The sequence below is a fragment of the Mycteria americana genome, chromosome 1, assembly GCF_035582795.1.
Source record: "Mycteria americana isolate JAX WOST 10 ecotype Jacksonville Zoo and Gardens chromosome 1, USCA_MyAme_1.0, whole genome shotgun sequence".
Classification (NCBI taxonomy): Eukaryota; Metazoa; Chordata; class Aves; order Ciconiiformes; family Ciconiidae; genus Mycteria; species Mycteria americana.
Genome location: NC_134365.1, coordinates 41,292,042 through 41,317,663, shown reverse-complemented (window position 1 = coordinate 41,317,663; position 25,622 = coordinate 41,292,042). Strand labels below are relative to the sequence as shown.

The following is a 25,622-nucleotide window of genomic DNA, read 5'->3' as shown; positions in this document are numbered from 1 at the left end:
ATGCACCAGGACCAGTCTGTATCAAAGCCATCTATTATTTCAGAGAAAATAAAAATCTGATTGAGGACAGCACACTTCTCTTACACATCACACTGATTAGTTACTACTACTCCTTTTGTGCATCAGAACATACCCACACCATTCAATGCATTCATATGCAATACTAGTTCTACCCTTCAGAAAAAGGAAGGCCAAGGAATATTCTATTTTGTCATAGACATCACCTTTACTGTTTTTCCAAGCATGACAACTTAAGTAAAAAAAGTCAGAGCACAAAACATTTTGAAGTTTCAGCTACCACCATTTGTGTTCCTTTGTGATAGTAGTTTATACACTTTTTCTGAAAACCCTCTTCCCAAAACTTAAGTGGGCTTCAAAACGCTTCACAAGAGAAAGAGCAAGTCAGGAGTAAGTTCAGTTCTGTGTAGTATCCCTGAAGTTACAATTACATCTGGCAAGTTTCATATCTTCCATTTAATCACTCCAAATCAGAAGCAGTTCTAGTTAATGCCAATTCATATGTTCACTCAAGCCCTGCAATACAGGGGAAAAAAATTATGCTCATTAATAGTTTATAATGCTGTCTTGGGACACAAAGGTATTAAAGCAGCTTAAGAGTTTCCCATGCATCTGGTTTACTGGCTACCAGATAGATGAGGGCTAAAGTTGCTTTGACTTTCTGGGGATATTCTGAGAGGCCAAAGTAACTGCAGAGGCAAGATATATGCATGCGCCAACTGCTTTAGCTGGGAGTCAAACACCTCAATGTTAAACAGCAGTCTAAGGAAGCATTCTCTTCCCACTAAGGGGATACTCTAAATACTGCTGCTTGCCAGAAAAGGCTTAAAAAAATGCTGTAGCAATGAATGTACCAAAAAAAGCTGTTTTCAGGTAGGGGGAATAGAATGAGCAATTCAACAGTACACATGAAAAGCTTGCATCTTTCACTGACTTATTCACTTCACAATCACTGACAAGACTGATGTACATATTTCTGCACCTGCAACTGTAAAAGCAGATAAAGTATTTAATATGTAATTTACAAGGTATTTTACCAGCTTGGCATACAGGATGAACAGAATATATCAAAGTAGTTGACAGTTATAGGCTTGTGGAGGCCCTGCAAAAATATTACTTCAGATATCTGCTAATTTAAAAAAAAATCAATTTGCATTTTAGAAGTGATACAATTCAATCTACCACAAAATACAAAGAGCTGCAAAAACGTATACCATTCCAACAACAATGTATATAAGTTATTAAATAATGATCTGATTTAAAAGAATATAAATGAAGCCTTTAAGTAGGTCTTTTCTACATGCATATTATTCCTCATTAAAGAAAAATATGTAAAAAGGCCATTGGTAATTGCTTTGTTAACCACTGTAGAAAATGCCAATTCTCTGGTCACAGATGCCACTAGTTTAGCACTTAAGGTCTCTGCAGTGTTACATGTGATTATTTTTAAATACTGTTAATTCTATTACTCCATTGGTAAAGAATGCGTGACTTAGAATATGGCAGTCTTCATATTGAGAGGGCAGTGATGCACAGTCTTATAATTATCCAGAAGAACAGCACCCTCCACTGCTCTGTACTTGTGGCTCATCATCAATGATCTGTACACCTCGCCTTGTTATTCCTGACTGACTGGAACCATTGCCTCTTGCTCTTTCATCCACCTGAGCAGTTTCTATCATTCCTGTAAAGGAAGAAATGTATTAGATTATATTCCACTGCATTTTTACACAAGACTTTGAGATCTTAGTCTATTTGAGTTACATGCACAGAGAGAAAGTTCAGCAAAACTGGTTCTCTTATTTATTATGCAGAAGTAAGTACTCAGGCATCACATGGCATAGCTGCAAGAACATACTTAAATCTTCTTCCTAAAGCACCAAACATCCAGCAGCTCCTATTGACTAAGGGAGACCTTCGCTGCTCAGATGTTCTGGAGTTAGTGACTTCAAAAGCTAGATCTACCCACCCATATCAAGAACATTCTGTTAAAAAACCCCAAACTACTCTTCAGACATGCAGGTGAAGTTTTGCTTAAATTCTTGTATCGTAAAAACACAATGAATAGGACAACTTCCCTGTGTTGCAATGTTTTTACCCTACATTCCGTGATCTTTAACATTTGCTTAGACTGCTGTGTAAAATTTGCATCATCACAACTTTGAGTTTATGATTTGTAATTGGCATCATTTGATAAGATTTTTGAAAGATATTAAAACAGATGATTTGAAGCAGGCAATAGTGAGACCAATCACATGAAGTTTGATTTGATGTTCCTATTTACGCATGCTGAGTGAAACAGCAGTCAGTGCTCCAACAAATGACAAAAAAGACTTCTGGAGTATAGCATGAATTTGCAATACTGTAAGCATCCATACATCCATAGCTGTTACAGTAAACAAGTGGCCTGAAGTAGACTCAGATGAAGTCAGTTCTTAGTAATACTTTACATTAAGGCTTTTCTGTATGGTTTTAAGCATTCTGAAGCCTTGAGCATTTTGTGAATGAGCTCTTTACCAACAAACTAGATAATACCTACTTTTACAAAGGTCAAGAAACAGTTCTTCAATTCCTTTGTTCTGTTTAGCTGAAGTATGATAATGTTTTGCTCCAACAGATTCAGCATACCTGTAGGAATGCAGATACAGAACCTCAGTGTACTAAAGGACTCAATCTTTCTAAGCCACTTTACGTGAAGCACAAAGATGATCACAAGATGTTTTACTCAGAGTTCAGAGTTAATCTACACATACTGATTTAATGTAAAAAGGGAATTATGTGGTTAAAGCTGCCACGATTGATAAAAACACTAGATGAAATAAAGAAAATTTCATGTCTAGAAATGCATTTAAACTGCAAATGTTGATTTCAATCACGTACAACTCTCAAGTTACACTTTGGTCAGTAAGGACATTCCAGGACTCAGATACTAATAGTACACTTAACACAGCAACCAGCTAGGCCCAGCTGGTTTATGCCTGCCAGTTGTTAACAGCATAACAAGTTTTACTCCAGCGTAATTCTGCAATGACTGTTTCTATTAATAATTGGTGTAACTTACGTTTCTGCTTCTTGCACTGAAACATGTCTCTCTTTTTCCAAGTCTATTTTGTTACCTGTTGGAAACAAGTTAATGTTTCAAGTTTTGTACTCCAAAATTACACAAAAGAAAGCAGTCATGTAATCATTGTTCCCCATCATTTTCTTACAAGCTGTCCCAGTAAAGACCAACTCTGACACAGGTCTCAATTTGGAGCACGACAGTATGATTTAAGAATCACCTTTCACTCAAGCATTTACAGGCAGTGAAGATGAAGTTCTACTTCTGTAGAGAGATCAGGATAGCTAAATAGCTCCATATAAGCCACTGATTCAGCCTTCTGCTTTTCTTTTGTAATTTATTAGCAGCTTATCTGTGCTGCAGAGGTAGTTTTTGTAGAATATCCATACATCTATCCTCCTGAAAGTGTTTTAATCACTAGATACAATTTCAAATCTGAACCCAGTATTTCTGTTGCATTCTAATATCCAAGCTTTAAGACTCATTCCATCCCCAAGCACTTGATTATGAGAACAGACAAGCATCCAGTCTATGCCACTGAGAACAGTAAAAAACATTACATTTGAGTACTTGCAAGAAGGATAATACACATTTAAGGTTTATGTTTCTCTTTGTTAAACTACAGTCTGCAGGTATCTGTACCATGCACTTCTGCCATGGTGTATCATTAAACAGCTTGTTTTTTCAAAACTAACTCTTATTTTCCTCAATGTGATCTGCTGAAACTTCTAGCTCCAACTGAATTTTAAATATAAAATTAACATAAGCTTTACCCCTTCACATGTACAAGCTGTCAAAGCAGTGTTTGGAAGATGCTATTAATCAAGAGAAACATTTCCGATTCAGTCATTAGAATCACATGTTAAAAAATACTTACCTACTATACATAAACAGATTTCATTTCCCAACATTTTTCTTAATTCCTTAACCCAGTTTTTTACCTGCAAAAAGAATAGAGGTAAGTTTATTTTCACTTGATATACTACTAGCTTAGGCATTGTGGAACCGACCCATTTCCTTCATTAACTGTTTACTCTAAACTTGAAACAAACATGTTTAGAGCAACAGAGATAGACAAAATATTCTTTAGACAGCTCTTGCTCAGCAGGTTTTAGTTCACAGTTGAAGTTAAGAGCAAATGACTTAAAATGGTTCAGTTACTCCAGAAATATAACTCACCACACTCGTGTTAGCCCCACTCCAAAGAACAAGTTCACTGCATTGGCCACTTTAGGTCAGGCATGAGATCTTTTATCAACAGGCACTTACTGACAGATCACAAATGGTACTTTAAAGGTAGAGGTACCTGAACTGAGTTGTTCAGGTTAGATTATAACAGATGTTTGTTTCCTGAGAGAACAGATGGGACAAGAGTGTCAAGTCAGCTGATGGTAAGGTACCTGTTATCAACTCTGTTGTCACGCTTTGAAGTTCTATGATCACTGCATTGACCTAGGGACTGCTATTTTAAGGGAATTTAATTTGTGAAGAGAGGCAATCACTTCAAGAACCTAAAAATAGTTAGGATACATGATACAGAGGTAGTTATGCAATAACTTCTGCAAATTAACCCTTCCTCTTTTCTCTGAGAACTTAAGTGTTCTAATATCACAGAATTTTACTAAGTAGGGCTCAGCATGAAAAGGCACAAGTTGAAGTAGTACTCACAAGTCATCACAATTTTGCAGATGAGAGGCAAGAGTTTAACTGCTAACACAAGTGCTTTACTCGCCCTACATCAGACTATTTAAATTACTTGAGCTGTTGTGGAACTATACCCTTATACTACTTCTATCACTGCTAACCCAAGCCTTGCCCATACAACCACAATTTCTTACTCCTCTACACAGAGGTCCCTCTGGTTTTACCACAAGCTAATCGGAGACAAACTCACTTAAGAAAGTGTCACCAGTTTTAAGCTGGTACATCCTATACAGTGAACAGCACTGGAAAAAAAACTCACCTGCTCAGACTGATCAACTAATACTGCTGTAAAATAATTAGCCATCAACTCTCAGGTTTTTATGAGGATTTGAAGTCCAAATATCTATTATCACTGAGAAAGTAATGTTTCCACTGTCATGTATTGCAATTTCAGAGTTCTCTGATCTGTAAAAGGTCATGTCACTTAATATCTTCTAGTAATTTGGTTCATACAGTAGGTATCAATATTGCATGCTATCACAATAGCAGTTTATGTTTATAGCCTGTCACAGGTAACTCACACATCTAATTCTCAGGTGTTCTTTGAATAACCCTGCTAGAACTTTAGTAGACTGAAAAAGTCAGCCTTCAAAAGAATACTAATAAGGTGTATACTTTCATTATATGGTCTGAATTTGCAGATGTACTATATATTGCTATTGCTGAAAACAGAAGATTCCTATTTACATACTTATATCACAGATTGAAAGACAATCAGTTTACATCTCACAGTAAAAAATCTGTAAAAGATTTAAGATTAGAAATCTGTAAAAGATTTAAGAAAAGATTTAAGATCAGAAGTAAAAAATCTGTCCAGTACCTTTTGAAAAGAGTCTTCATCTGTTATATCATATACTAGAATAGCACCATTAGAATCCCTGTAGTAGATCGGCCCCAATGCATGAAATCTTTCTTGACCAGCTGTATCCTGCATTTAAAATATACTGTTAACATTTAAGACAAAGCAAATGATACTTCAAGGCACTCCAAATACTTTGAAATTTTATTTTATTAAGAAGTGCCTAACATTTGAGTTCTAGTAAACCTAAGTAATTTTTCAGGAAAATATTCTATTTAGCTAGGGGAGGGAAAACAGAAAAGGAAACATACCCATATTGCAAGGTTTACTCTTTTCCCGCCAATATTTAGCTTCTTTGTGAGAAAAGATGCCTGGAAAGTAAAACAGATTAGAGTTAAGTTTTACAGACAAATGCCTGATTTGACTTCAGATTAATTTACTAATAAAAACATCTGAATCAATAAAAGACAGATTTCTGGATCAAAATACTCTTTAAGTCAGAAGGCTGAGTCAATACTAAGCCAGTTAGTAATTTCATACAGTTTGCCAGGAGTCTATTCTAAATAAATTTGGCTTAAACCAATCATTTACTACATCTTTTTGCTGTTGTTTTGAATGAAGTGGGAGCGATAAGAGAGTTATGTGGAAAGAGTCTGAATTCACAACACTGATAAGTCTAAGCTGAACTCTAAACATTTCACAAGGGTACATGAAGTTTGGGTAGGAACCAGCCTAACAGGATTTTTAATTTGCAGGAATTAGGCAAAGTAGTTCATTAGTAGTGAGCTACTAGAACAAAATAAAATAGTTTGAGTTTATTGCCAAAAGTCTCAGAACGCTAGTGTTCTGCAAGTTTCCTTCTCTGTATCTTTTCCCTTTTTTTGCTGAAGTGAGCCCACAAATCTCCTCACCTGTTTGGGGGGGCTTTTTTGGGGCAGTGGTGTGGTTTGTTTGGGTTTGTTTTTTTTCTTCCAGACACTGCTCCTGAAAGGTCAGTGATATGCTTTTCAGCTGACACACAAAAGGAAAGCAAGTGGCAGGATAAGAAAAGCCTCAGAATAAGCATACAAGCTGCTCTAAGAATTCTACTACGTTGTCTTCCGAAAACATTTTACACGACCAGAGCATAGTGCAAGGTAAGTCTGATTTCAGTAACTCAAGAGTATGTCTGTTCTTCTCCAAGCCTGCACGATCCACATTTTCAAACACCACCTCTGTTACCAAGTGTATAATTCAGTGGCTAAAAAGGGGTATAATTTAATACAAGTTTAATAGGCTAGAACAGGGTCCGAAGGAGTTGATACATTAGGAACCTGCGCCCCCCATTTTGAAGACTAGCAGTAACAAGTTAACATCAGACAATTCAGTTGCCAAGGGTTAACTTTTGCCTTTTGCCTTAAATTATACTCAGTTTTCCTTTCAGCTTCACCTCAACTTGCATTTGGATACAAACAAGTACTCAGTGTATTTTATGATACATTCATCCCAGGTTATTTTAGGCTGGACTGTAGCAGCTCAACATGAGCTCTCTGTATGAGCACTGGCCAGGCATTGAACTAAAAGTCATGCATATGTGGAAAGTGTCATGGGCCAGATCAGCTGCTTGAACCAGCTTGCTGCTTAACTACAAAAGCAACCAGTACATAAACAGAAGACCACAGTAGTTCAATTTACACCAGCCTTAACTGCTGCAAAAGTGCCTCTCTGGAGTGCTGCGTGTATTACAGTTGAAGTCATCTAACACTCAGCTGCCAGAGCAGCTCCTGCTCTTCAGCTACTTCCCTCACATCAACTCTGGCATCTGTATGACCTAAAGTGAGATGACTCAAACTTTTCTTTTTTGAAGTTGTACCTCCCCCCAAAACTTTCCACGAAGTCTAATAAACAGAACACAGAGATAAGACATACCAGAAAACACTCAAACTTTCTAAGAGCAGACAGCAAAGAACTAATAGTTATGACCATTATATCCAACATGACTAAAGCATTAATGCTACCCCTTCAGTCTACAGTGAGGTGGTGTTAAGTCAACTTCAGAAAGAGTTCCAGACAGCATTTTAAAAGTATTTAACACTCTAGCCAGCTTATAACAAACAGCTTAACAGCAGAGTAGCAAGTCTTAAGCATCAGGAAGACTTTAATTCTTTCATCAAAAACTCTGTAGAAAGTAGTTTATGGCTTTCAGCTAGCTGTCCCTAAGGATTATCTGAGCAGTGTCTAGGCTTCATATCATAATTTGATCTACTACACCAGAGTTAAAAAGCCAAAAGCTTAGAGGTGACTTCAGAAGTTTTAACTCACCAACGCTTGGGCCATATTAAGAGAAGGTATGGTTAGGCACAATGAATCAAGCTTACCTGGCAGTATTTTATTGATCTGCTGTACTACAGTTCTTGATATTCTATTGTAAATCTCAAAGGAAAAGCTATTCTGAGCACTGTTTGCATTTGTCATAACACTGACAATCAAATCTGCTCAGTTGATATGAATTTCACAAGTGTTTGAGAATCACATTTCTGGACCAAAAGGCAGAAAAATCCTTCACAGAAACAGGATTTACACTTAAAAGAACCCACAGAACTCAGTATCCATAAAGTTATATCATCATGGCTTTAGACATTGGCCCAATTAATAGCACAGATATCTTTACTATCTGACAGAGCAAATACTGAAGTAGACTTATCCCCATAGACAAGTTTTGCTTAAGTATCACCAGTCCTTCAGGTCACTAGAGCTTTTGATAGCAATACTGTCTTTTAGCACTAGGAGTAGAGCATTTCCTTTCCTAGATACCCAAGTATTAGAAGACCCATAGATTAAGTTAAGGTTTTTTTAGTTATCTCCTTCAAAAAAAATTATCACAGCAGACTGTGGCAAGGGTATTTAACATCGGGCTATTGTACTTGCTCTCTGTATTAAAACTTGATGAATTGGTACTAATTAAGTTTTAGTCTACCTGAAGTCTTAGGCCCCTAACCAAAAAAGGAGAGACAGTATCCTGTATCAGAAATCCTGATTACAAGCAAGTATGTCTAAAAAGCTTGCCCAATAACAAGATTGGAACCTGGTATTTCAAGCAGTCATGCTTAGTAATGAGCAGAAGGCTTTGTGAACATGCTGCAAAAAACAGTCAATACGCTATTACAGATTACATGCTTCATTCTTCTTCATTGTGTTCATATACTTGAAGAATACTGTTAGCAGGCTCTGTTCTTGAATTAATAGGTATGGGTAAGTTTGGCATATTTACCACCACCAAAGTGCATTTTTCAGCCACAGTGGCAAACACGCCAAAGACAAACCACCTAATATCTACCTTTTAATAGGATCAGCAATCAGTATGATTAGCACCACATCAGCAGCTCTCAAGTTGGGTGTTTTGCAGTCCTCCACACATTTGAGAGATTAGTACACAAAAGTTGTATTTACCTTGAGTAATTAACTAACAGAAAGTGTCTACCCAAATTTAAAAAAAAAATAGTTTGACAGTAGGTTTATTACTGGAGTAATTCCAGCACAGTTCACTTGATATCGATTTATATCTTAGAATTACTTTATCAAGACAAAAGCACTGACCTCAATATTTCAATCATTGGGAACCAATTCTAACTGTCCCACCAGGTCTGACAACAGGTTATGGATTGTATTCATTACTTGCAAAAAGTCCTACCTTTCCAGCATCGGCTTTTTCACATTATTCTAGATAAATGTTTTATGTGAAACAGTAGTTACCTTAAGATATTGATGACCTGCAAACTGAAATTAAGTACATGACTTGAAGCTAACATAACTAGAGCAACACATCCCAGCAGCCTCCCAACCTCAAAAGAAGTTCCAGTTCACCATTTTCCTCTAGCTAGCATCTAGGAAGAGGGGCATGGAGAGAACAGAAACAGCTCCCTTTAACTAAAAGCCTTCTCTTACTAGCACAAAAGAAACCCTCTGTTTGTGAGTACACAGGTTAACGTCATAATAAAGTAATACTTAAGTGTTAGAATTCGGATAGCAAAGCATAGATATACCTTAGGTAAAAAATTCACACTGACCAATTTAAAGATTTCCTGTGCTCTCCTCATCACTGGGCTCACACTGCAGGAAGCACCAGCCAACATCACTAAATAAAGTTTCCAGAAGGCTACAGCCTCACCACCCTTTTTATTGCAATCATATTGGAATAAAGCACTATGCAGTACTTTCTTTTTTGTAAGTCACAGATTACTGTGGATGGAGAGCCTCATCTCAGTATCTAGTGATCTCTTCATATGATTCATCACTGTGGCTCTTTTGCTGAATCAGGAGCTAAGTATTTACCTAATTTTGGCTTTATTGGAACAAAAGTAATTTGGTGCAATACTTTGAACTGATGCCATGAAAGCCACCTTATCAGATAAAGCCTTTAATCTCGGGGAAAAAAAAGGATATTTAAGCAATGGAGTGACATTTTTGCAAATCAGATAGCCTAGTTTCTCCTTATCCTATTTTTAAAGGGATGTTTTAATTTGCTAGTGGAAGAACTTACTAAAACTTTCCTCTAGAACTGTAAGATGTAGGAAAACAAGAACAATAAAGATAATACTTCACAAGTGTGCATAATGTACAGTAAGATTCAACAGCAACTGACATTGTATTTTACAATCAGTAAGATGTATATGTAGCTAAGGAGGCTCAGAACAGAAAAGCAAATGAGTTGAGAAACACAGTGCAGTCAGTTAAAAGACAAAGGTAGCAACCAGAAACCTAATTACAGTGGAGAAACAAAATCTCAGTATCAAAGGTGAGCATGTGCTTCCACTCCTCTACAAGCACACACCCCCCCCTCCAGACAGTCAAAACTGAAAGCTGTCAAGCCATAGTACCTAGAGACATTTTCCTGTCAACATTTTGGAACCATTTAAAGGTCCATTTTATGATATTTATGACCCGAGTCTGTATTCCATCTCACTTTTTGCTTCTAATTGTAGGTTTTCCACAACAGATTTAAAGAACATGATTAACAAAAAAAACCCCCACCAAGCTGCATCACATGACAAACTACTCACCTCTACTGTTTCTACATGGGATATGAGAATTCAGCGATACACGATCATTTCAATGCACTTTAAATGGTTGTTTGCTCAATGCTACACTTCAGCTGCAGCTCTGACACCTACAAGCTCCTAGTCATTTCTACAGCATAGCAAATATCAATTACCTCTATGGCAATCAGAGCTACAATTGGCTTGACATAAATACCACGCTATGCCTAGTAAACCTACCAATAGATTCCTCCAACAGCAGACTATGAACATAGGGTAATGGAGTTTAAAACATGTTCTTTTTAGCTCTTCATAGCAAAAATGGAGCAACAGTACCTGTTTATGAAACATTCACTGTATTGTTTCTAGTGCATCTCTAATGTTTCTTTGGTTTTAAGGGAAAGTTTCACTATTAAATACTTCTGAGATACCCAACCCACAAGAATTTTCCCCTAAATGTGCAGCAATAGTGCACAACTACCCTAAGGCTCTTTTTTGGCATCATCTACTTATTCTGTACTTCACAGAACCTCAAAAGTAGTTCAAAACCCACTGGTGGCCCACGTGGTGGCAGGGTTTGTTTATTTACAAAAAAAAGTATTAAGAGCAGTATACATTACAGTGCTAAAACCACACTGTCATATACATGCTCACAACTGCTAAGAAAGATGCTGTGCAACTGGTGTAACTGCAAATAAAAAGGTTAAGCAAGCAGAGACATCCCAACAGACTTAACATACAACCCACAACACGAAGTTTAAAAACACATTTTCTGAGACCATGTACAATATAAGCTTTTTATTTTGTACCATGGCATACATGCCATTCAGCGCTAGCAGGTAATGAAAAAAACATTACTTTCAATCAGACATGCTGTCACATTTCGTAAGTGGAACATCACTTTTTAGTTCTTATAAATCAGCAGGCAGCACTACTAAGAATCAGGCCAAAATTCAGGGAGATAACGCAACAAGCAAGTAAGCCCTAAGAGTCTTTTCTGTTATTGAATCATAAACCTTGATCTCATAAACCATTTTATGAAAGCTGTTCTCTTTGAACAGTAATATTTAGGTAATTCAAGTGGTAGGATTTGAAAACATTAAAAAACCCATAATTAACAGAAATGCAGCACATATGAAACACTTAGTCATTAGTCCACTACCAATGATTACAGTAACAATACTTTCAAATCATGCTTCCCAAGATTCAAATGAAGACATTCATATACATAACTGGAAAAAAGAGACAGTTAGCATTCAGAATAGAAACGAGGCCTTTAAGTACCGAAAGCTTAAGTCCGAGGCGTAAAAAGAACCAGAAAATTAGCTTCCAGCAAAATCGGCAGAGGACAGCCACCATTTAAAGAGCGACAGCGGTCACTCCGGCCACCGTCAAGCGGTAAACAAGACGGCAAGCACCGAACCCCTAGTGCGGGTTTACGGAGCAACACTCCACGAGCCCCAGGGCGGAAGGGGCAGGCCGGTAAGCGCCACAGGGCGACGCAGGGGCGGGCTGGCACCGGCCAGCAGTCCTAGAAGGTGCGCAAGGGAAGGGGAGAAGAGCAGCGGACCCCCCCACACACCTCGCCCTGGCCCGGTAGCTCCGGCACGGGCTCCCCGCCCGCCTCCGGCCCGGCCCGCACCTGCAGGGTGGTGATGTGCTTGTCGTTGAACTTGTTCTCGCAGTAGCGCAGCACCAGGGAGGTTTTCCCCACGCAGCCCTCCCCGAGCAGCACCACCTTGAAGGAGAAGCTGCGGCCCCCGGCCGCCGCGCTGGCCCCCGTCGCCATCCGCGCACCGCCGCCGAGCCGAGCCGGGCCGCCGCCGCCTCACATCAACGCTCCGCACCGCGGCCGCGGGGCGCCTCTGCCACCACCCTCGCCGCCGCCCACCGGGACGGGGACGCTCGGGGCGAGGGCGGGAGCGAGAAGGGGAGCGGGGAAGAGAGGGGGAGGTGCCGCCGAGGCCCCGGGGATGGGGGCGAGAGGAGAGACGCCGAGAGCCACAACGTTCCCACAGCCGACGGCCCCGCTCCCCCTAATGGCGTCTTCTTCCTCCTACGTCACGCGCCGCTCGGTCACGCGCACCCCCCGCCGCCAATGGGAGGGCTGGACGCCACGGCGGCGAGAGGCCCCGCCCAAGGGCCGCGAAGGGGAGGGGCGCGGTGAGCGGGGCGGGGCGGGGCGGAGTCTGCTGGGGCGGGGGCGGGGCCGGGGCCTGCGCCGGAGGCGGGTGGCGGCGGTGGTGGCGGCCGCTCCTCCGCCTGAGGCCGCTCCCCCGGGCCGGGCGGCGCGGCGGGCTGCGCCGGGCGGGCTGGGTTTGCTTCACTGCTGCGTGGGTGCCGGCACGGGCGCGGGAGCAGCGGTGTGAGTACGTGTATGTGCCTGCCGACGTGCCTGCCGGCTGCTCTGCGGGCGGCGGCGGCCCGGGCCCGGCCCTGGCCCTGCGGGCGGCGGCCTCCTCACTCAGGGGCAGGCCGGCCTGCGCGGGCGGGGGAGGGCGGCTGAATCACCTCCCGACAGCGGCTGGATTTTTCCATTGCCCGTAAAGGGCAGCCGGAGCGGCGGCTCGGGCGAAGGCAGCTGCTCGCAGAGGTCCACCGTGGGGTGGGAGGGAGCTCCTCCTCGGGTCTGTCCCCGCGCAGGTTCTAAAAATACCCGCCTGTCCCCCCAAAACACGTAATGGGGGGGAGTGATGAGGCAGACCGTTGAGGGGGTGACATCCAGGCCCGAGCGTAACGAATAGCTTTACCATATCTAGAAATTAGCTGTCGGTAGAGATGGAAACCCATGAAAGATTTATACACGCATATGAATTTGTTTTTAAACGTCATAACAAGGCTTTCAAATGCAGCAAATGTGTGTACCAAGCATCTCCCTGTGAGCAGGAGGCCAAAGCCTCTAGGCAGACAGATGATAAACATCACAAGCACGGGTTTTGTTCCAGCTTCAGTGGCCCTATCCATGTGAACTGAGTATGAGTATCTAAATGTTTGCAACAAAACCAGTCTGTAATGCTTTAAAACAGAGATGTAAGAGCAGGCGATGAAAAAGGCACAAGAAAAACGTTCTGTCGAGTTCCTTGATTGTAGGGGTCTGGTAGTGTTTCATACACTCAAGAACTAGATGACTGCTTTGTAAAACTGCGTATCATTCCTTAATTAAAAGCAATCCTCACAAACCAAACTACTGCAGCGTAACTTCTCTCTAGTGATCATTTAGTGGTAAGAAAAATAATGCTTATGAAAAGGCATCATAGTGCAATTTCCTTTTTCTCTGTCAGATACTGTTAATGCTCTGCTGTGTGTGAAAGAATAGAGGAAAGAACAGAGAATGCGTCCAGGAGAACAAAGATCAAATTTCCTGAAGCAAGAAGCCTCATAACAGCATTACATTCACATACAAAATGGATTTTTTTTAATTTTCTCCAGATGTAAATAAACTAAACCTTTTTATTTTATCCAGATGTAAACAAAGGAAATGGGACAAGGTAAAAAATCAATGCAGACACAATCTTCAGGAGTATCTTTTCTTTAAATAAATTCCCAGTTTTATTGGCACATAAGTGGTTTCAGCAAGTTACTATAAAAATACTGTCTTGCTGGAAAGTGATGCTGGCTTCTGTCAATCATGCCTTCAGTGTACAGGCAGTAAAACTGACTGGCATGTTAGTTATTCTTCTTTCAGGCTGGACAGAAGGAGGAGGTAAGACCAAGTTCGGATTAAGGTTGCCAGAGACAATGGAAATTGGTGCTTATGAACACAAGCTGCTTGCAGGGCCCAGCAGGGTGAGGCTGTTCTGGGTAACTGGTGGCAAATGCATCTGCTGAGACACAGGGCTGTGTGGAAGGCTGTCTTGAAAACTGTTAGCAAAAAACCTTCCTGTTCTTGTAGATTTTACTGTTTTCAACAAAAGCAGGTTCTATGTACATTCTTCATAAATACACAGGATTATACTTGAGAATATGCCTGATTTGTACTTTTTAGTTCTCCTTTGAATAGAAATGATCCATGTATCAGTTACATTTTATTGGTTAAAAGGGTACTTTCTGCATGGGTGATTTTTCCTCAATCTTAAGTCAAGTGTATTATTGTACTGAACACTGTGATAGAAATATAGGCTATCTTCCAGTGAGAAAGAGAGCTGAAGGTTTGAAAAGGGCTACAGGAGACACACCCTGTATGAAGTCCATGTGCTGAATGCACCTGACAGTGTAACTGTGAGCATTGTTTTTCTGACAGAGGGCACAGCAAAGCGTAAAACACCAACTGGAGCATCTGGCAGACTGTATTTCTCCAAGAATCCTTTGCTGTGGTGCAGTCAGAAGATGCATCTTCTCACTGACAGTAGGCTGCTGCAAGTAACTACTGTATTCCATAATTTCTGTTTTCCTCTCTCTCATCTGGAATCTGTGATTACAGGTTTTCTTGTATGAGAAGTCCTGTACCTTCCAAAACTTCAGCCACCCATACTAAATGAAATTAAAAGGCCAATCTGGCTGAGAACAGAAAATTCTGTCAGAGCTACCTAAAGTGTCACATTTCCTTGTAATCTGATAAGCATGGCTTATTAAAATCTGCAAGTTTCACAGAATCACAGTATTGTATAGGTTGGAAAAGACCTTTAAGATCATCGAGTCCAACCGTAAACCTAACACTACCAAGACCACCACTATACCATGTCCCTAAGCACCTCATCCAAACGTCTTTTAAATACCTCCAGGGATGGTGACTCAACCACCTCCCTGGGCAGCCTGTTCCAATGCTTGATAACCCCTTCAGTGAAGTAAAATTTCCTAATATCCAGTCTAAACCTCCCCTGGCACAACTTGAGGCCATTTCCTCTTGTCCTATCACTTGTTACCTGGGAGAAGAGACCGACCCCCACCTCTCTACAACCTCCTTTCAGGTAGTTGTAGAGAGCGATAAGGTCTCCCCTCAGCCTCCTTTTCTCCAGACTAAACAACCCCAGTTCCCTCAGCCGCTCCTCATCAGACTTCTGCTCCAGACCCTTCACCAGCTTCGTTGCCCTTCTCTGCACACGCTCCAGCACCTCAATGTCTCTCTTGTAGTGGGGGGCCCAAAACTGAACACAGTAGTCGAGGTGCGGCCTCACCAGTGCCGAGTACAGGGGCACGATCACTTCCCTAGTCCTGCTGGCCACACTATTTCTGATAGAAGCCAGGATGCCATTGGCCGCCTTGGCCACCTGGGCACACTGCTGACTCATATTCAGTTGGCTGTCAACCAACACCCCCAGGTCCTTCTCTGCCAGGCAGCTTTCCAGCCACTCTTCCCCAAGCCTGGAGCGTTGCATGGGGTTGCTGTGGCCCAAGTGCAGGACCTTGCACTTAGCCTTGTTGAACCTCATACAATTGGCCCCAGCCCATTGATCCAGCCTGTCCAGGTTCCTCTGCAGAGTCTTCCTACCCTCAAGCAGATCAACACTCCCGCACAGCTTGGTGTTGTCTGCAAACTTACTGAGGGTGCACTCGATCCCTTCGTCCAGATCATTGATAAAGATGTTAAACAGAACTGACCCCAACACAGAGCCCTGGGGAACACCGCTTGTGACCAGCAGGTTTAACTATCAGTGATAGCTGTCAAGTTACTTTATGTTAATAGTGTTAATTTAATTTGGGAAGTGTTGATTTTATTTCAGCATATTTGAGAAGAGAATGCCTCTTTTTCATTTACTTTGGTATGCTTCCCCTTCTTACATAGCTTCCTAAAAATAGTTTTACAGACCTTCTGTTTTAACTATGTTGCTGATTATATCTTGCATGAAAAATGCCTTTTGAGACATATGTTCTATTTCACAAAGAAACTACAATACCCTGTATGTTATTATACCAAAACAAATTGCACCATTGTATCCATTGCCATTACCTTTTATCATTCTTGGTTAAGACTTTACTCACGCCTTTTACTTCACAGGTGGTGTCATCTCTGAAAGTGAAAATATGTGCTTCTTTCGGCTTGCATTATTAGATCTCCTTATAAAAATATTACATCTTAATTCCAGTGTAAACTTAAGCGCATGTAGTAGCTGTACAGAGGAGACAGATGCTCTAGTTGGTCAAACCTGCAACAGCATGAACACCTCCCATGCCACTGAAAACACACAACTGATTTCTGGGATAATTATGACTTTCCTGTAAATTAAAAAGGTGGCAGTTGTTTTGCAGATAAAGTCAGTCTTCTATTTGCATTTTTCCCTTGGAGAATATTTTTGAGCATAATTTGTCATAATTGCAGTAAAACACTCTGATTTTATCAGATTTACTTGGAAAAGAAAGATAGTACAAAATCTCAGCCAAATAATGTACAGCTTTATAAGATCAAATGGCTCCTTGAAACTGTACAAATGTCCATAAAAGCAAGAAATCAGAACAGGGAAAAAACAACAACAACAACAAAAACCCATTTAAAATGAAGTTAGTAATATAGTCTCGGTCCTGGCAGAAAAGAGAGATGCTCAGAATGAAATGTGTGTATTTGTGCTTCTAACATGACTGATACAAACATCCAGTCTAGGCGGAGAGACAGTACACTGTTCTACCAAATGGCAGTCACAGGTAACATCAACCTATCCATCAAAAATATAGTAGGTATATTTGTCTAGGGTGAGATCAGTACTTTGGGTTGCTTAACTTATAATTCAATAAGCACATGTTAAGAAATATCAATGTGGTAAAAAGGTGCAGTCTGCTTCAAAAAGAAAGATGACTATTCAAGTACTGAAGATGAAGAATAAAGATGAAGAGCAAAGCATATGAACCTGAAGAGAAAAGAACAAATAATTCAGAAAGAACCTTAACCCAGAGGGACTTTTCTGAACATGTTTTACCCACTCACTCACTGCTGAGAGCCTCTGTGCACCCATGGGGATGTACTTGACAGGTTCAGTAATGTGCTTGGAGGCTTTGTGCACCACGAAATTTGTTTCTAATCTGTAGGAACGAGTTAAACATAGAATCTGATTTCTACCTAAGAAACAATTCCAGCAAGGGAGAACTGTTATTTTTTCTTGTAAAGAAAAAGATGATTATTTTTTAAAAGTTCAGTTCCCCGTGTTGAAGAGGAATTGTCCGTAAATGTCACTCCCCCTCAGGATAAGCAGGTCTGAATCCTTTGCCACTTTGCAGTATCTTTTTCATACATACACGGCATCACACATATGGCGATGCCAAATACCATCCCCATGTGATCCTGATAGATCCCCTCACTGACAAGCAGCATCCTGGATGTGTGCTGAGAGCAGCAAGCAGCATGCTGCACCACCATTCATCCACCCCCTGCTCTTGGCATTTTCACTTGCAGGAGCAAAGGCTCTGTTCAGGCTCTAAATATTCTGTTCAGTGTTTCTTCTTCTCCTGCTCGGCCTGCAATGAACATCCATCAAACCCTTTAGTAAAGGAACACTTGGGTGAAAGCATGAGCGAAACTGAGGGCAGGACAGAATGATGCATAGATGCATCAGCATGCTCGGAGCAAGCTCAGAGAAAGAGAGACGCTGGAGATCTGAAAAAAAAAAAGAAAAAAGGAAGGACTCAAAAGAAGCAGTTGGGTAAATGCTTTATTCATTTATTGCGATTCTGCCATTCCCTAGGAAAAGAAGAAAAGGAGAGGGAATGATGATCTGGGCTAAGAATGAGGAGGAACTAAAACTTTTCCTCAGTTTCTCCCCCGTTTCTTTTAAGTTCTTGCTCTCATATTCATACCTAAAATTTTTCTCCAGGTACCTCAGTTTTGGAAAATTTGGCCATTATCTTGAATACACTTGACTGATTAGTGTAGGTTTTTAAAGCCACCCATCTAAGTTGCTGCAGATCTTGCTGTATTAGTAATTAAGCTATAATAATAATTCTTGTGTTCTCTGACAACGTTATTCAAAATGATGTGCGGATGTGCCGTATTTATTACAGGAAATAAAACATTTAAGATGTAAAATATGTACATGAGGCAAATGTCATCCACAAGAATGCCTTTTGTCGGAATGGCATAGCTTTAGTCCAGGTATTCCCAAGTTTGGCTGACTGTAACTATTCTCACACACCATTTCATTTCCCATGGGCCTTTAATGTGAATTCTAGTTATTCAGAACTTGCAGCAAAGACCATGAAGACAGAATCTGTTGTGCTACTTCTTTTGGGGCAGAAATGCAGCATATAACAGCAAGATTCCCCAGGACTGGAAGATACAGAAATTTCCCTTCATTGACACATTAGAACAAATAAATTGGCATCCCATGGAAACTACACAGAATCTCAGAGCAATGAAGAAGAGATGAATGGTGTTGTAACTCCTTTCAGCATTAAACCATGATCTCACTCTTCAGCCCTGTGTGGGGGCCCTGAGAGCAGCCCTGCTCCGGGAGGTTTGGCTGCTGGGACTCAGGGCTGGCATAGAGCCGGTGGCAGCCCCCTTCTTCTGGGGAGAGGCCCCAGAAGAAGATACACAATATGGATTGTTGGGTCCTCAGCTGCTACAAATGCGAGGTCGAGCTTTGTGGAGCATTTGTCTGCATTCCAGCAGGTGGTCTGAAGGTTTCATTTATGAGGATTAGTCCTCCCAGTTGGCAACCAAGGTGAAATCAGAAGAGGGTACTGAGGGAAGAAATACATTACAAGGGCATCTACATTGTTTTGTATTTATATTAACAGCAAGAAATGAGCAAGAGAAATAAAAAAGAAGAGATGTGCTACGAATAGCATTTCTGAAGCTTGCACGGACAATTTGAATGGCTGGACTGTAAAAATAATATGCTATAATCTATTTAACAGGCATAAAGATAGTGAAAAAGTACACACGGGACCCTATAACTTGTTTTGAAGACACTGTAACTTGTATCAAAATTATTAACTCAGACACAGAGAACCCTGAATGCATCATTTTAACTGGTAAAACCCAAGAAAGGGACATTGCTGGGGATCAATAAAAGACCACCAAACAAACCAGAAAATTAGTTTGAATTTCTTCATAGAAACTTGTCTGTATTCTGCCCGTATGGTTGAGGAGAAGGAGAGGAAATGGTGTGACAGTCCATTTAGAAAGTCCGTATTGGAGGACCTGGAGACCAGCTATGAACTATCAGCTGAATTTCAGGAATGCCTCATCTTTCATTTCTTAAACAGTAGAGCACACAGCATGAGGTAATCATTCTTTGGACTTCATGCTTAAAAAGAATCATGGCATTGGAGATGGTTTCCTAGGCATCAGGGACATAAATGGGCAGAAAAAGAGCATTACCAGTTAGTAGAATCATAGAATCACAGAATGGTTTGGGGTGGAAGAGACCTTTAAAGGTCACCTAGTCCAACCCCCCTGCAATGAGCAGGGACATCTTCAACTAGATCAGGTTGCTCAGAGCCCCATCCAACCTGACCTTGAATGTTTCCAGGGATGGAGCATCTACCACCTCTCCGGGCAACCTCTTCCAGTGTTTCACCTCTGTCGTCATAAAAAAATTCTTCCTTATACCTAGTCTAAATCTACCTTCTTTTAGTTTAAAACCATTACCCCTTGTCCTATTGCAACAGGCCCTACTAGAAAGTCTGTCCCCATCTTTCTTACAGGCCCCCTTTAAGTACTGAAAGGCTGCAATAAGGTCTCCCTGGAGCCTTCTCTTCTCCAGGTTGAACAACCCCAACTCTCTCAGCCTGTCCTCACAGGAGAGGTGCTCCAGCCCTCTGATCATAGTACTAGCTAACAAGCTGATTTCACAAAGGAAGAAAACTTTTTGCTTACAAAGAAAAGTGGAAATCATAGTTGGGACTCCTCTAAGAAGAGCTTGTAAGGCTAGAAAAATCACAATTCCATAATTTAAAAATAAAGACAAAAAGGTAACTTTTGCTAAAAGCCCTACCTGGATGAGTAGGAGCAGAAATTAAGTTTAAAAAAAGAGAGGGAAGACAGGGGAAGTAGAAAGAATTTAAGATAATGACAAGCAGAATATGAGCAGCGCAGCCAAACAGTAGAGGGTAAACCCACTGCTTATAAAGTTAACAGGTTTTAAAATGTCATAGTTACAAAAGCCAATACCTCCCTCCCCCAAAAGTCTGTTTACTAGATATATGCTATAACAGCATTAAGAATGAAAACATTAAAAAAAAGCAGAAGTGCTTATTTTAAACTCATGCTGCCAGACCAGGGAAATTCCAGAGGAAGGCGGAACTGGTAAGATTATGTCAAAATTTAAAGTGAAAATGGGACCCATGCAATCATAAACTACCTAGATTAATATCAGTCCTTGGCAAACCTTGTTTAAACAATCATGCCAATGTTTTCAAGTACAGAAGCAGGCAGGTTCAAGTACAGACCCAGCAGGTCTCTATTTACTTCCTGGGGTGTACAAAGGAGGAAACTTCCCACCAGAGTAACTTGCTGCTGCATGGTGCAGCAGAAGATGGGGAAGTCGGTGGGACCGTAGGTTCCCTCAGACTCGACTCTGAGTGAGAGAGATGTGCAAGCTGATCCCCAGTGAGCTCTTGCAGTGTGCTGACAGTCACAGCAGTAATAATAAAAGAAAGGGTTTGTACTTACTGGCTGATCAGCCAGTAAATTTTCCAAGAGGTCCTATAGCGGGAGCGGGAACATGGAAAGGAAGCGTGGGTGCTAACAGAGTTCCTCAGGGACATCCTGAAGCCCACACGTTTCAGTGCTACTGAGCTGCAGTTAAGCAGTGATAATTGCACGGGTGAGGACAGGAATGAGCTTCTCTGAGCAAAACCGGTCTGCTTTGGCTCATGGAAAGCTTACTTAATCAACTATGCATCTTCATCCAAATCATCATCAGTATAACAGCAACCAGCCAGTTCACAGACCGACTCCTCGGTAATGATAATTGCCTGTTGCGCATAGGCTTGTACAGCCTTCTGTACACGCAGAGACCTTGACTCACCCATCCTCACCGTGGCATTCATACCTTCAGCTGTGGGGAGGAGCAGATGATGACACGAAGAAAAGTAATGACGCAAAAGAACGGCTAACAATTAAATGAAGCATTCGAATATTATGTGTCTCAGTCAACAAAGTCTAATGGAAAAACAGGTCTCGTCAGAGAAACCTGAGATGAGATTACAGGCTTGGCTGTTTGAAGATAATGTCATAGCTGTACTAATTTTTTAAGGTGCTTGACTTAGCACCACATGTTAATGATCAGAAAGAAATTACTTTATAATGTGATAAAGCACAGAGTCAGTGCATCAAGAACTGGATGAGCAGTTCAAAGTAGCTGTCGGTGAGACAATCGTCTTTGGAAACTGTTGTTTCCTTTGGGGCTCCTTGCGTTTCCTAAATGGCCTGGAAAGTAAATATAAAATCAGTGCTAATCAAACTTGAAGGGATGTGGCACTGTCCGAGCAATAAACAGTGATAAGAATAAGGCAGCCAGCAAGAGCTGTATGAAAAGCTATCTCCTGAAAAGTAGGAACATTGTAAAGGATATGAGTGATAACTCTTAGGCAACGTAAAGAGTATGAGAGTCAAAACCTAACAAGTATCTCAGTATATGACTGCAGCAACAGGGCTGAGGTAATTCCTGGATATGAAATAAGGAAGTAACGAAGAGATGATTTTATCTCAGTGTACAGCATTAATAGAACTGATACAGGAATTTGGCACGTAGTTTAAAAATAGGGTAGAAAGCAGGAAAAGACTCACTTTGGTCAGCTCATCAATGCTGTAGCAGGGACAGGCACAAGGAAAGAACTAATAGCAGGAATCCAAAGCCAGACAAATTCAGATTCAAAACGAAACACAAGTTTTAAAACCAAGACAAACTACAAAGTGAAGCAAATGATTCCTCATGTTCTGGCAGCTTTGCATGAGGGTTGATGGGGAGCCTGATGGCATGACTTTGGCCAGATACAGGCTGTATTTCAGGCAGTCACCAGGCCCAGTTCACAGGAGATTGACCATCTCTGCCAGCTGTAAAACTTAATAATAACTTTAAAATATTTTAATTTATTTTTTCAATATTGTAGTCAGCATATTTATTGCTGAAATAAAGACAGTCAGAATTATTAATGGCCCAAATGAGAATCATATCTCATTAAAATGTAGTGCATTCATCTAAGACTTCTAAACTTTGGACGAAAACTTGCATGCTAAACATATACTTCATGGGAATAAGTGGAGCAATCCTAGGATGACATTGTGTGGTTTAAATTGAAGCAGTTTATCCTAAAGCAGCCTTCAAAACAAGCAAAAAAACAGATAAGCTATTTTTAATAATACCATTCAATCCTTACCATTGATATAAAGCTTATTGCTGCACTCCAAAATACATTTAATTTTATAGACTCTTTCCTTTGCAAAGTGTTCCTAAAAGTGCTTTGCGGTACAGATACTGGTAATGAGCAAGTAAACAAATAAGCAATAACAATTACATGCTCAATTATCACTCCTGCATGTTAAAATATTGTATAAAGAGCAAGTGACTGAACACCAGGATTATCATGTGAACTCGTAAAGCAAGTGCTTTCATTTCTACTGACTGAACAAATAAAATACAATCAGCTGGCCTTTTCCTTCCCCTCATAATTTCTTCCCTTAGAAATTTCTAACTTAAGGCCAGTTCTTCGTTTAATTACACAAAGTAACCCAGTTTCAAGAGAGTCCCATAGACACAACAGGAAAAAGAGTATAGTTTATCAAGGGCAATTGCATATTACTGTCAGAAGAACACATCCCATAAAAACAATCATCATCTCGCTGCTTTGACCAGTGAGGTATTTTCTTTTAAAATGCAAAACCTCTTGTTAGAAGCGGAGAGCTGTAGTGATAGAAATATTGGTCTCATTTGCTGTCTAGAAAAATGCTTGGGTACGACTCCTGCCCCAAGCCTGAAGCAGGTGATGCTGCAGGGCAGTATGAGGGGCTGGGGGGGGTCACACCCGCCATTTCAGTCCTGCAGGAAACAAGAAACCTCCTGTGCTAAGTGAGGAGATGCTTAACATGGGCGGCCCCGCTGGGTTCCAGGTTGCCCGATGAGATTAGGATTACGTTTCTGAGAACCACGTTGTAACAAGCAACAGCAGCGATGTGTTGCTGGCCAAAATCCTCCACCTGCCCGTGAGTGAAAGCACTACACCAAGCTGCTGCTGCGTTGTACCCCGGAGGAGGCTGCCCCTCAGCACCGGGTTAGACAGCCTCTGGAGAGTAAGCACAGCGGTGTATGTACACTGTGTGCATGTATATATGGAGAGAGATACACGTATATGTAATTTTCCATTATATGTATATATGTTGTGTGTATGAAAGGTGAGATTAAGGGTAAGATTAAGCTCATTATAGTCATTCAAATAACAACGTACGGCTCTTCAAGTGGGAGCTCCTTTGGAAAGCCATTATTTATATCAAGTGGTTTCTTAGTTAATCGGTAAAAAAACATTCCCCGTGGCAGGTTTGCACATCCAGCCAGCAGAAACTTTGCCACTGTAAAGCGAGATGTCCTTCGGGGGGGCCACTCGGACGGTTCCCGCACCTTCCCAGCGGCGGCAGTGCGGGTGCCGGTGGCCTCAGCCCAGCAGGACGTGGGGAGAGGCACTTGCCCGGAGCGGGGCAGCGGGGGCAGAGGGGCTGCGGTGGGCACCAGCCTGCGGCTGTCACCCGTGTGGGGTGGCACCTGCCCTCTCCTCTGCTGGGTGCCTGTCTGAGGGTGCTTCCCCACCCGCAGAGATGGGTTTTACAGACTCTTCAGGCCTGAAACTAAAGCCACAGAGGACAGGTCTGGAGCCAAAGATAGCAGTCCTTAATGCTGGAGATAAAAAATATGTCATTACCGACAATGAAGATGAAGTCACAGATAAATGGTATGGGACTGTCATGGTTTCCCATACCCTTTTTCTCTGTGTTCTGCTTTGGGTTTTATATTTTATTTTAACCCTATAGTAATAGCCCTCATACCGTTATTACAAAACATCTCTCAACCCAAGTTGACGTCTTGGGCCTTAACCCAGTTTGCACAATACAGCTTTCCGCGGACAAATCATGCAAATCTTTAGTGTTTCTTTTTCTGGTAAACTGCTCATTTTGAAACTTACTTCTGGAGTGAGACCTTTGAGACTTTGTAGGCTCATGGGAATTTCACAGGAAAGGTCTGAGGTGATGAACCTCCAGACAGGCCCCTTGTCTCCCATTGAATGAGCACTTCTGGAAGACCTGTAGTCTGTAGATAATCCTGATGGTATGGTACCATTAGGACATGTAGTTTGCAGGTGAATTTATAGAGAAGCTTGAGGTGGCAGTTAGCCATCATTAAACATTAGTCATGAAACATTTGATCATTAGCATCATTAAACAGTTGAAAGCTTCCTTGTTATATTGTTTAATCATGTACTCTTCTTTCCCCACACAAATTATTTTTCTGAACCTTATATTTCTGTGTGAGCATAATTCTTCAAGTTTGTAATGGACAGAAGTTTAAAAAGACAGACAAAAAGCAAATGCACAACAGCGTTTGCCAGACTTAGGGAGCATATAGGCAAATATCCCACGAGGAGTTGTGACACTAAAAATCTTGGGTTGAAAAGGGAGGAATCATCTTAATTTGAGGTTATCTGGAAGGGAAACAGAGTACTTTCTCATGGCTGGGTCACGGGAATTACAGGCAACAAGCTAGCACCTTGAAGCCTCAGGGTCCATTTTTGGCTCCCTACTTCACTTTTGTACAGGACAGCTGTTGCTACTGTTAAAGGAAGAGATGGGAGGAATTGGAAAATGATCCTATTTCAATTCGAGACCATCTAAGGAACCTGAAGGTGCACAGGTCCATGGGACCTCATGAGATGCATCTGTGGGTCCTGAGGAACTGGCAGATGAAGTTGCTAAGCCACTATCCATCATATTTGAGAAGCTGTGGCAGTCCAGTGAAGTTCCCACTGACTGGAAAAGGGGAAACATAACCCTCATTTTTAAAAAGGGAAAAAAGGAAGACCCGGGGGACTACAGGCCAGTCAGTCTCACCTCTGTGCCCAGCAAGATCATGGAGCAGATCCTCCTGGAAACTATGCTAAGGCACAT

At 41.3% G+C, this 25,622-nt stretch overlaps 1 protein-coding gene and 1 long non-coding RNA gene across 2 annotated transcripts; both read right to left on the bottom strand.

The window, feature by feature from the left end:
• Positions 1-15: 15 nt before the first annotated feature.
• On the bottom strand, positions 16-12,665 carry RAB21 (RAB21, member RAS oncogene family). The gene is made up of 7 exons (XM_075495654.1): positions 12,240-12,665; positions 5,894-5,953; positions 5,604-5,711; positions 3,957-4,020; positions 3,080-3,134; positions 2,558-2,646; positions 16-1,702 (listed from the first exon to the last, which is right to left on the bottom strand). The coding sequence occupies exons 1-7, from the start codon at positions 12,384-12,386 to the stop codon at positions 1,563-1,565; spliced, it is 663 nt and encodes a 220-aa protein (XP_075351769.1). The 5' UTR covers positions 12,387-12,665; the 3' UTR covers positions 16-1,562.
• On the bottom strand, positions 4,257-5,508 carry LOC142406724 (uncharacterized). Its single transcript, XR_012774680.1, has 2 exons — positions 5,043-5,508; positions 4,257-4,429 (listed from the first exon to the last, which is right to left on the bottom strand). It is a non-coding gene; the product is annotated as an uncharacterized LOC142406724 (long non-coding RNA).
• Positions 12,666-25,622: the final 12,957 nt, after the last annotated feature.

Bases quoted from the DNA above. Each gene is read 5' to 3' on its own strand.
- RAB21 (XM_075495654.1), bottom strand. From the start codon at position 12,386: ATGGCGACGGGGGCCAGCGCGGCGGCCGGGGGCCGCAGCTTCTCCTTC. The intron at 3,135-3,956 runs GTAAGTATTTTT...TGTTTCCAACAG, and splicing joins AATCTGTTTATGTATAGTAG to GTAACAAAATAGACTTGGAA. The intron at 2,647-3,079 runs GTAAGTTACACC...GCATTCCTACAG, and splicing joins TCAGTGCAAGAAGCAGAAAC to GTATGCTGAATCTGTTGGAG.